General features: G+C 37.0%; 2 protein-coding genes across 2 annotated transcripts; one reads left to right on the forward strand and one right to left on the reverse strand.

Moving 5' to 3' along the window:
• LOTGIDRAFT_171277 (hypothetical protein) lies at positions 1–1872 on the reverse strand (the record flags this gene model as incomplete). The annotated part of the gene is made up of 1 exon (XM_009047466.1): positions 1–1872. One exon carries the CDS (start codon positions 1870–1872, stop codon positions 1–3), a length of 1872 nt encoding a protein of 623 aa, XP_009045714.1.
• Positions 1873–2696: 824 nt separating this feature from the next.
• Positions 2697–12258, forward strand: LOTGIDRAFT_171278 (hypothetical protein; the record flags this gene model as incomplete). Its single annotated transcript, XM_009047467.1, has 5 exons — positions 2697–2764; positions 3488–3611; positions 3793–3950; positions 4724–11929; positions 12129–12258. The coding sequence occupies 5 exons, from the start codon at positions 2697–2699 to the stop codon at positions 12256–12258; spliced, it is 7686 nt and encodes a 2561-aa protein (XP_009045715.1).
• Positions 12259–13301: the final 1043 nt, after the last annotated feature.

The raw sequence follows: 13301 nt of genomic DNA on the forward strand, positions 1-13301 counted from the left end.
TCATATTGTTGAACGATTTTTGAAATAACATTCACAAAGCAACACCAAAACAGCCGACAGAACTCCAACCAAAAATACTAATATTAATCCATACAGATCATTCAATTGCATAGGCCTTCTCTCTGCAGGAATTTTACACATATTGGGTTGTTGATCTTTGTATACATTGTCCACAAATCTTTGAAGAAAGCCGTTATCCGATAAAGCCATCATTGTTTTCTTTACATGTTTCTGAAGATATGAATTTTTAGGAACAGTTATAGCTGCACTTAACGTTGAAAGGACACTTTCGACCACTCCAAACAGACAATGGTTGCTACTTAACAGTGCATAATTAGGATCTACAAGAATAAAAGCGTAATTCTCATTCACGTTAGAGTTCAGCACTTTAGCAATATGCCGATTATAGTCTACATCTAAAACAGTTGGATCTGTTTCATTAAACTTAATGATACCTTCCCAAATCTGCTTATAGGGCGCTGAAGTAGCACTGGCTAGCTGTTCGTGAACGTACCCCCCTTTACCTATACCCCACTTCCAATCTGACAGTGGGGCCAACTTTTCTAGGCTATTAAACGGCATTGTTTCCACAGTTTCTGTTAAAGTAGCTGTTAGATTACCCACATAGCTTGCTGATATTACGATGCTAAACATCCACAAGAACGCTATCAGTATTCTGGAAGCATCATTTCTGGATCTCAGCCCGTTTGCGTTCATAGAAAGGAAACCGACCATATTTGTGATAGATGACAAGATCCTAACCACGCGTATTCGAGATGCAGATTGACATATCCGACTATCAATGACGTAAAATAAAATTCCCAAAAATATCGAAATTTCAATCAAGCAGATGTATACTGCAGATTGCAAAGGCCGAAATAATTTTATCCATTTAGTTTCCATGTGGCCACTTTTCTTCAATAGAATCCCCATTTTCTGTATATGAAACGCGGGAAAAATGAAGTCAATGACTTTGAACCTGTCGTCAGTAACAGTCAGTTCTGCGATAACCATATCCACTTTCTGGCTGATCAGATCTCCTACTAGTCCTGTCCATGAGCCGTTTACTTCCCGTCCAAATTCTTTATCTTCTGGTTGAACTATGGTGTACGTAAAGTTTAAAATTTGCGCGATGATTGATGTAAGTTTGACTAATTCTCTGTTGAACGAGTTTATTTCCATGCCTTTTTCAATCATGTGTATTGTGTTATATGAGTAGATTGTTCCAATCTTCAAGTGTCGTCTATCTAATTTGTAATTTAAGTTTGGAAATATATCCCTTACTGAACAGTCTTTAGAATAATCTGAACACGCGAGTTTGACTATATTCTGGGTCTCAACAATGGTTAAAAGTTCACGAAAATTCTGCTTCCACTGTAAGATCAAAACATGACGAAGTTGCCATTCAAATTTTACAATTGCTGTATTTTCCGGATTGTCATTAACTACAATCCATTGAGATTCAAGTCTAAAATCGGTGGTTTTATTTGATTCCACATCAAATGAATTGAGGACTGTTAGAAAGTCTATGATTGAAGAACTGTACAACAAAACATAACCATCAGGTGATATTCTATAGCATACATCTAGGGTTTTCTTCAGTTTTGTCTTTTTCATATTACCAATATCCATTAAGGTTATTCGAGTGTCATTATGACTTATCTCTAAACTGGTTACCAATTCACTGAGTAAGGTATCTTCCGAAAATAAAATTACTATGCTTTTCCAGTGCAATATCTTGACTAAATTCTCGATAACCTTAATACAATGTACATTGCAATTATTTTTAGGAACTTGTGATTCGGAAAGAGTGAACAATTCGACCATTAATATACAGATTATAAAACAACTAAAACACGCTGCAACAGACATGTCTGTTTTCATCCTGCATCCAAATACATTAATGTGTATGATTTTATTGTAATAATTTTATCTCTAAATCTGCAAATGTAATTGTTTGATGGAAATTCAATTTCCATTGTACAAATATACATTACATGCGCCAAACTAATGTACCTGTATTATATGTTATTGTTAAAGGAATTACTTCATCTAATTCTGTTATTCCACACGACACAAAAGTAAAACAATTTGTAGCGATGTTGTTTTTCAGAAAGAGTCAGCCACACTTAATAAAATAATATACCGGCAAGTAGAATATAGAATACCAAAGGACCGAAATTCCAGGTTTCATGTTAGCATTCTAAGCACTGGAATCATTGGATTGAATACATTTTGACTTTGGCGAAGGATCAATTGCATCTGCTGACTGCCCCTTCCAAGTCTTTATAATCCGACTCACTGTAAGGAAGTACCGACATATATTGTGGGTGACCGCTTGAAACCTATATATGACGCAAAATTACTTTTTGAGAAAAACGCAAAGAACTATTGTATGTATGTTAAAATCTTATTTATTATTTTTTTTACCGCTATACGTGGAAAATTCAAATCTTGTATAACAATTTGAGTACTCCGACCTATTCAACCAATAAGTTGTATAATAGTACAGTGTGCGAGGTTTTTCGTTTTTATCCGCAGAAAAAGGAACATTGAACCTCGTAAAAAATAATATTTTAGGAGGTTTTAAATCTGACTGTTTACGTAATAAGTGGTTTTGGAGTTATTTGCAATCAAGCTAAGAATAAGAGGTTTTGATCACAAGATCCGCGCTTTTACGAGCTTTCGAAGTCAAAATGACCAAATATGGCATATACGAGAATTCAAGCGGTCACACACGATATAGTTCTGTATACTTAAAAGGGTGTAGAAATTTGAAACGAAAAAAGAAGCAAAAAACTCAAGACAAAATAAAAAAGAAATAAAGGATCCAATGCCTTGAAATATAATATATTATATTATACATCTATTTTAATGTTTTGATACTGGTATATGTTGAAACAGTTATATTATATTGTTTATTGTTTGCTGTTACTTAGATCATTCATTAAGACAGATCAAACAAATTGGTCCAAAGAACATTTATTGGGGGCTTGAAGCTATCACTATGCCATTTTGACACTTTTTTTTTAAAAAAAATTAACAGAGACACAATAAATTCCCTAATAATTACCGGTCTAATTCTGTTCTAAAATTTCATGAATCACGGGCGTCACGCGGGATATTGAATTGGTGTTGATAAACTTTGTATGTACAGCTAATACAGTGTTAATTTTCAGATATTCGTACTACTTTACATGACAAATATTCAGGGCATGGCTCATGTGCAATTAAAAGAACGTATGTGAAATGGCATCACTTCCCACACCGTTATTGGTATTTTCTCGAAAAGTTACAACCTATGAGGTCATATAATGAAAATAAAAATGTCTTCACATCCAATTTTCATTTTGAATTGAAACGTGATGCGGTAGCTTAAATTAATTTCTTTTCTCCAAAAACAAACATAAGACGACCATATATATTATCAGCCAAATTAAAAATGTTCTTCATTCATAACAAGTTTAACAATATTATTCTCTTTCAGGGCCAACGACCATGTGTTCCTCTTTCATCGTCCAATAAAATATGACAGTAATGATATTTCCTTTGAAGACGAATCTAGCCAAATGACTCAACTGACTATATTATTTGACGAATGGCCAACAACGGTAGGCACATTTGTATTCTTCCATGCAACATATGCATAATGAATCCTGTACATAAAAACTAAAAAGTAACAGGACATTAATTATTATGAATGCATTTATTATCGTTTTTTACATCTTATTCAGCATCCACACGGGAACATTCAATATTTGTTTTTAATTTATTTACCTCTTGTCGTTTTAGAGTTCTGTTAAAATGGATGTATTCTTTTACGATTACGATGATTTTGATCACACAACAGTTCTTGTAGATTGGTTTGAAACTCCTCTACAACGTAGTGTGGGGAAAGGAGAAAAACAAGTTGAAATTGTACGAGGAAATAGGCAAATGGATAAAACCAGGTAAATATTCTACTGCATATATACTATTGCCAGAAACATCGCAACACTAACGGAACACGCTTGATGCATTGGCGTGACGTCTTAACACTTTCTTTTTAAGAAATAAACTGTTACCCTATGGCGGTTATGGTCGTACATCCGGGCTAGAAAGTTGAATAAATGCGCAAGATTAATTTTCCAGCCAACCTTAATTTTGTTCTGATATACGACCATAACCGCCATAGGGTAACAGTTTATTGCTCATATTTACGTTTTCAAGACATTCTAATTTGATACAAAGACTTTAGTTTGAATTTAAGTAGGGCCTATTTCTTTACGTTTCAACGTTTGGGACTACCGACATAATTTTATTGTTTACATTGAGAGCGATACAATAACGTCAGTGAATAACGACGTCATTGGTTAAAATTACTACGCCTTATGCCTTAGTGATGCGGCAATGGCGTTTACGGTGATATAAACGCCACACGAATTTGTATTAGTCTAATGGAAAAAATAATAGCTAATGGAAATATTGAAATATAAACGACATCGGTTCGTCATAAACATTACGACGCGACATACTGTAATTGATAAAATGCAACACTAATACTTACAAAATAATGCCATACTAGTAAATTACTTACAACCGGTAGCATGCATGAATCAGAAAAAAAAATTACAGACACATTATCAAAGTCAACAATGTTACAGTTTGACCGAGGTACTTTGAATATTTATGCCTTAATTTCGACCAAATGATATACCTGTATCACATTTTTATATATTTTCAGGTTGGAATTCAAATGGTCTGTTCATTGTTTTGGAACAAATGACTGTCTGAAGCCACCTCCAGAATGGAACATCTGGCCATGGGCTGCTGAATCAAGAACTAATGGAGATTCTGGTGCTCATGGTAGTTCATACAATCTGACTAACGTTTCAAAATCTATGACAACGGTTAACCCCACTCAGAAGAAAACGACCGTTAAAATTTTCAACAAGAACATCAATAAACAATGGGTAGAAGCCGATGAAGAATTCACTGAAAACGAAATCAGATCACCTTTCAGTCCTTTTAATCCACACACTCATCATGGTGATATTCTAAACGTACATGAAAAGTTGTTCGATGCCCGTGAACATGCACGGACGATCGATGCAGAAGAAAGGTTTGATGTTGCCCCTGCACGCCAAGCAAACCACACCAGGTTCAAGAAGATAAACCCCATCGTTGACTATCACAAGCCTATCAATGCATACAAGAAAAATCACAAAGGTTTGAATGATAAAGTGATTGAACGTATGCCAGCCATTGATGACCCTTTTGCCACCGATGTTCCAGTAGTTCGAGATGAACTTCTGAAAGAGATCTATGAAAGGGTTGCTGTTGAGCTATCATTAAATGATGTGAAGAAAGATACAGAATTTTCACCAGCAGATCCGTCAACACGACTCCAAACTATCATAGCTGAGACTGAAACAAAAACTGGTGCCTTGCCAATGCCAAGAAATCCATACATAGATCGTAATGGTGAACATATCAAGCTGCCTAGCGTCGATCACAGCCAAAAGAAAGAAGCCGATGATAACTCTGAAGATCTTAGAAGGAATCCATCAGATCTGAAAACTTATTTGGTGAACACGGATAAAACATATAATCCAATTGAAAGAACATCCGTTTCTTCCAAGCTTGATGTGGAATCTATAACTGATCCTACAAAGGATGGCGAGTCTTTTAATACTAATACAGAACTGCCAAAAAAGATACAGGTGAAACGCAAACATCGGACAAAACCTCCCACAGTCAGAAAATGGGACAAAAATTACAACTGGAAGGAACACTACAAAGATTACGTCTTGCCAAAGCAACATTTATCTAAAGTTAAGACCCATACAATAGTATGGTCTCAAGGAAAATCAAAACGTCCAATAAAGGGAAAGAACAGCGAACCAGTGTCCAGAACTGGTGCTAAGAAATACCCACAAAGTAGCCTTAACCAACTGAAAGAAGCAAGAAAAAATTCATCAATAGAAATGGGATATTATAGACAACTTCACACCGATTTTATTACAAGACAAAATCAAAAGCGAAGAAATGAAAAAGCCAAGGTGAAATCTAGTAAGCGTAGAACAACACTCGGGTCTAAGATAAAAATGCCGGATGCTCATGATTTATCAACGGAGAAAACGAAGAAAATTCCTATTAATGTTGCCCCCATAAATCCCTTCGCAAAGAAACGGAAACCATACCAAGCAACACTAAAACTGGACAGTGGATTCACAGACTGGTCTAAAGATCTCCGAACAAAACTACCACCGGTGAATCCTTCAGCTAAAGGACCGATGGCTGTACCACCTCGTCACTACTTTTGGTCTAAAAATACCAACGTTACTCTACCTAATCAAGTAAAATATGACATTATCAAGTCTAAAAATACCAACGTTGCTGGACCAAATCAGTTCAATGACACGATCAAAACTACCCATGTTGGTACACCTGATTACGTTGAGTACATCAATTCTAAATCCATCAGTGTACCCGATGACGTTAAAACGGACATTATCGTACCTATTATTAGCAGTGTTGATAGACTCGACAACGCCAAAAATGCTATTATAAAGTCGAAAACCACTAACGTTTATGATAAGGATGACACCAAATCAAAGACCGCAAGTGTTGGTATATCAGATAACGCCAATGACATTATCAATGTTAAAAATGACAATATCAACTTCAAAATCAAATATAACTTAATCGAGCGTACATCCGATAACGTCAAGGATCACATTAAACCTAAATCTACCAGCGAGGCTTTACCTGGTCACGCCAAGAAGGACATTATCAAGCTTAAAAGTAAAAGTGTTACTGTTTCTGATCACCTCAAAAAGGACACTATCAAGACAAAAACTTCAGTTGTTGATGTTCCCGATCACGTAAAAAATAACATTATCAAATCTAAAACTACCAATGTGCGTGTGCCCGATCATATCAAAAGTACAGATCTCCATGAAAATATAATCATTAAATCCGAACCTACAAATCTTGTACCGGGTTTCTCCAGAGGTGATCGCAAATACCCCCAGACAAGTAAAGTTGGAACCACTACGCATAAACCTTTCAAAAATAAAGTCATTAATGCTGACTCTGTCGCTGATATCTTTGGAAGTGCTAATGGTAACTATAAGACCATTGACGGCTCTAGAACTGTACGCTATCCTATTAATGGTGACGTTATAAAAACCAAACCGACCGATGCATATAGACCCGAACTTGAAGAAAATGACTTGAATTCTATAACTAAAAAAAGTCCAGTGAGTATATCAAACCAGACCACAGCCAAAACTACGAACGGTGTCCCTCAAAATAAAAAAGTACAGTATTCTGAGAATATCCAACCGTTACAACCACCTATAAAATCACGCGACAAGATTGACAAGATGGCTAAGAAGAAAAAATCTTCAGATGCACCAAATTCGGTGTCTTCCGATAGCCATAAAGTGTCAAAGGTGTTCCATGAAAACAACAGATCATCATTCTCTGTTGGACCCTTTCTGCCGGAAATAGACATGGATGAAAGAACGAAAACAACGATACATTCATGGTATGTGAGCGATAATAGGCTACTGCCGGAGACAAAACAATCTTCAAAGAGACCACATAATCATGGAAATGCGGAAACGCGAAAGAAAACGACTCATCACAGAGAATCCGTAGGTACAAAGTTAAGAAAGAAATCTAAAGATATTATGCAAGTAAAACCAACAAAAGTCGTTGTGGATTCTACTAAATACATCCAAACAAGTTCAATCAAGGAGGCACTAGAAAAGTTAAATCCGAAGAAATCACCTTTTCGTCCTAAAATAAAACCAACGAATTCCCAACCAAAGCCTCACCAAACAACACAGGTCAAAACGATCAATAAAACGATAAAGAAGGCAGGAGAAGTGTTTATATCCGAATCAACAACCATATCTCAAAAGTCAACACCCAAAGCGACGGTTGACATAATTGGACAAGCCACAATTGCGTCTTTCACAAAAGCAAGTGGAAGAGATCATCTGGTTGTTAATATACCACTACCACCGCATATCAATGACAATGGTAATTCTGGTCCACAAATACAAGGCTCCCCAACAGCAATTCGACCTGAGTATAGCAAAAACCCCATTTTCAATGCCATTCTCACTCCAGTTCCAACGAAAACAACCGGAATTGTTCATATGGATTCTGATTTGAAATCCAAAATAGCTCCTTCAAATGGACTTGGTATAGTTCTAGGTGGAAGTTTGATTGTGACATCAGGGGCAAGAACACAATCCACAACGACGTCAATTACCAACAGATTTACCCCGAAAGACAAAGGAAGTCTCTTTGAAACGTTCAAAAGTCTGTCAGAAATTATCAAAAAGGCTTCAAGGAAAGGTATCCTGAAAACAAACGACACTAGTATCATAGCAACAAAAGTAGTAAACAATGTAAAGAAAAGTCCGTTCAGTCCTAACCCAGTCGAAAGAAAACCAATCGTTACCTACACTAGTTCGAAGGCCCCAACAACAATAGAATGGATTAGATATTTGCCAGAACAAAAGAAAACAGGTAAAACGACACAATCAAGATTTCCAACAACGCTCAACCCAATGGCCACTATTCGCCATACCCCAGTTGGACCAACATCTACATCACAATCTCCAGTAATAGTTTTTCCCATTTCAGACGTAAACAGAACCACGACCGTTAGTCAAATGAATATATTTGAATTTTTGCCGAACGCCATTAAAGAAATATATTTTGGAAAGGCCAAACAACCCCTCCTTGGAATACACAACAAAATTCATACAACTGCTTCAGTCTTCGAAACTGTGCGTTCCAAACCAACCACCGGTGGACCTTTTGCAAGCGATCCTAATACACCGGGAAACGCCATCACTCTGAATAATGATCTCGCCAATCAGAATAAACAACCATATAGTCCTCTTGTTCCAGATTCAAAACCAGAAAATAAAGGATCCAGTGATCTTGATATTCTTGACAGTCTTAACAATCCATATGATCATTTGAAAAATGATAAGAACCAAAAACGACAAGACACTTCCATTCCAGTTGTTCCAACACTTGACAGTAAGAAGGAAACTTTAAATTACGTCTACCACGAACCAAATACAAAATTAAAAGGAACCAATTTCTTATTCAACAACAGAAAATCTGGTCCAAAAAACCCACGAACTACTTCAAAAATACCAAGACCAATTAAACCAACCACACGACATCGGCGACCACAGTTTCCTACTCTTCCGTCTCATAGATATTTTGCATATACTAGATTGGGACCTGCAGATGCCTTTACCACCACGCCCGCTACAACTAAGCGTAAGCATAGGTTCAAACTACCTGCTCTTCCGACACATGGATATTTTGCCTTTACCAGAAAAGATGCGCCAACTACAACTAAACATCCCAACAATAATCCTTTGGGATCATTAATAGAACATGGGAAAGTAAAACTGGTGTCAAAGCCGGGTACAGAAAAGTCACCGTCAGGTTTTGAAAAGAAAATATCCAAACACACAACAAAGACTAGGTTTCCAAATAGTGCTGCATCCAAAACGTTCAATCCTTATCATAACTTTAGAAGCAACACGGCATCACCGAGATTCCCAACACAAATTGGTGTAAGAAAGTCTGGTAATTTTATTGATCATCAAACCGTAACAAAACATCCTTTGGCAGAGCAAAACGACGGGGATATGCTACCTGGTAAACCAGACTTTTCCCGGACCTCTCAGTCCATACTCACCGAACAGATGAGTAGGGGACCTCCCCCAAGGACAATAAAAACAGCAAACACAGTTGTACCACCTGGTGAACCAGAACTTTCTCAGACATCTCAGTCCATACTCACCGTACAGATGAAAAGGGGACAGTCCACAAGGACAACAAAAACAGCAAGCACAGATATGCCACCTGGTGAACAAGATCTTTCTCAGACCTCTCAGTCCATACTCACCGAAATGATGAATAGGGGACAGTCCACAAAGAGAAGACAAACAGCGAGGGCAGGGATGACAAATGGACTTAGAGAACACATATATACAACAAAATCAGTGAACAAGATTGGAAAGACTTATCTGGAGCCTGGTATAAAGCAGCAAAAGTCACCAAAAGCCACAAATAGCATACACGATACTAGAGACCAAACTGTTGCTACCGAAGCAACTGAAGGTATCAGAGGGGTCAAAAGCATTGAGCATAGTACAGCTTTTCCTGTAACAACCCAGCATCAATCACTCCTAACTAAAGAATCCATTAACCGAAGTTCCTACCAAACTACGGATAAAATGCATATCAGCACAAACGCATCCCACCCTCGATCTACATCTTCTGGTAATGCAGGTGAAGCATCCTTAGAAACAGATAAAAAGGTTACAATAACTTCCAATATCTTCAGATGGATATATGATCTATCCAAATCTTTACCAGAAATAAATAAACCCGTTTCAAAAACCAATAACACGGTAAATTTAGAAGCACCCAAAATCAAGGACAATGGTATATCTTCGAATGTCATAGACATTAAAGATACAAACATACTCAATCCCTTTTTTAACATGTTCTTCAACTTTACCAATACTATTACACCAAAGACAAATCTAACTATTAATCGAACGAAACACATCTCCGCTAGTGGTGATCCACCACCTGTGGAAGAACTATCAAAGGGATCACCAACTGGTCGTGGATTGCCATCTCAAACTAAAGAGATGTGGAACGAGGGTGTGGCTGTGCCGTCTCATACAGAAAATGAAGATAACAGGAGAAAAATAAAACAACAAAGCGTTCCTCCCAAAATTCCTAAATCAGAAAGTCTTGAAAAAGATCGAAGAAAAACTAATAAACCAAAACCTACCTTGAAATCTACAGTTACAGCACAGGAGACAACAACAAGACGCTTAAAGCCGAAGAAAGTACCAAAAACTACTTTGAAACCATCCAAATTATTACCGAAAACACATGCAACATCAGAATCCAAAGGAACAAGTTCAAAAACTTTCAACAACGTTACCTCAAAATCATCAAACACACCAAAGGGAAGGTTGGTAATGACATCTAAGCCAGCAGCTACGATTATAACAAAAGTAATGATAACCCATACAGATGAACAATCCACAAAAACAAGAAGCACCACACAAGCTCGAACTGCAACTACAAAAGAACCAACCACTCCGAAGAAGATACAGCTAACTATTCCACCATGGTTGAAGATCACGACTCAGCTATGGACTAAAGTAACAGATAAAATAACAACAGTCATTTCCACACAACCGACAACAACAAAAGAGAAAACAACCATACAACCTGAGAAACCCACGTCCAAGAAACCAAAACATACCAAAGACAAGAACCCGACAAAGAAACCAACCATGAAAATGCCACAGAAGCCGACAACCAAGAAACCAACTACGAAAAAGCCAAAGAAGACGACAACCAAGAAACCCACCACGAAAAAGCCAAAGAAGCCGACAACCAAGAAACCCACAACGAAAAAGCCAAAGAAGCTGACAACCAAGAAACCAACCACTAACAAGCCAAAGAAACCGACAACCAAGAAACCAAAGACAAAAGCAACGAAGAAAGTAAAGTTCACAACAACCATATCACCAAAGAAAACGACAAATTCCACAACAGCAAAGACGAGACAATCAACGACTAAACGTCTTCCTAGAACGCACAAACCAGTCAATATAACCATCAACATGGATCCAAATTCCAATGATGGTCCTCGCATAATTGTACCGAATGGAGGTCTCTTTATTCCACAACCCCGGGACTACAACTCGAGTAGTTACGGATATCCGGGGGGTTCAGCACGGCTACAAGTCCGCAAGATGAACTTTAAGACAGTGTTTAATAGATACTGGCCTGCCATACTTGGTTTAACTGTAGGAACTGTGTTTTTGGTAGCTGCTGTTTTGACGTCTGTTGCCTGTCGTCAACAAAGGTAAGAAGCATATGATATTTTGTCTGTTTCTAAGAATACTTGAAGCCCGTAGTTCTGCCCTTTAACCCCAAGCTATAATTCTTGCTAAAATTATGTCATCGGAAAAGAATGATGGTTTTATTATTATAAAATAACATTTCTTACTTTGAGGTGGGTTCACTCGAGATGATATTTCACATAGAATTTGTCCTTTTTGCAGGTTATACATTAGACGTTCGGGGTGGACGGATATGCCACATCATGTATCTGAACCACCAGATACCAGTGAATACTCTTCTGCTGCATCTCTTGTCAGTGACGCAACACGATCCTCTATTAGTTTCCCTTGATAGATTCAGGACTGTAAATTTAACAAATCTTCAGTGTACGTTTTATTATAACATAATGTTACTAGTTGATCTGGGTGAGTGAAGTAAGACATAATGCGGTAACATCTTTTATCGTGGGTGACTTCACATGTACCGGGAACATAGTATGTGAGTAGTTTTATAGATGTGATCGAAAGTTCTTGGACCACCAGACCTTTGAAACTAAAATATTAAGTACATTAGAGTCTACAAGTAGTAAGACGATGAAATGAGGTGGTATTGGTGGCGTTCCTTAGTTTTTGAGGGTCAAACAACTATGGATTTCAACAAAGGTTTCTGGAATCAATCTGGCTTAATCTTTGTATTCAGTTGCTATGAAATGATCTATAAAGGTAACCTGTACATTTTACTTTAATTTATTGATTCAATGATTATCCGATGAATAAAATCTAGCTCATCTTACGCCTTTTTCAAATCTAGAACTTAACTATTGACTTTTTCAACGTAAGTATAATATAAATACTCTGCCTGGTATCTTTCATATCGATGATACTTATATTTCTGAAGGTATTTTCGAACAATAGGTGCCTTATGAATGTATTTTTATCAATTCTTACAGTGTAGCTACTTCATCAATAGCATTAATCTCGACAACTTAATGTGAAATATCTGATACTAAATTACATGTATATTATGACAGCACATTGTGAACGATTCTGTTGATATTACCAAAGATAAAAGGGCCCTTTTTGAAATGGTGAAGTTTTGTTCTCTTACTTCATCGAGCGGACCTAATTTTAACTGTATGCTTTTCAGAACGATATCGTAAATTTAGGTCTATCTTCTGGCAAGTATTTAAGCGACTGTATTATCTTGCGATCTGAACACCAAAAATAATAAAGTTAATGTTGATTGTATAAAATTTTCTTGCATTTGCAGACCATTATGTCTTAATTTGAACCTTTTCTAGTCAAATATTAATCGAGACCGCCTATCCTGAACCTCGTGGCGGCGTCAGTGAGGGTACGGAGAAGGGTTTGCACCCCCTATTTTACCCCCACTTT

The sequence above is a fragment of the Lottia gigantea genome (assembly GCF_000327385.1).
Source record: "Lottia gigantea unplaced genomic scaffold LOTGIsca_112, whole genome shotgun sequence".
NCBI lineage: Eukaryota > Metazoa > Mollusca > Gastropoda > Lottiidae > Lottia > Lottia gigantea.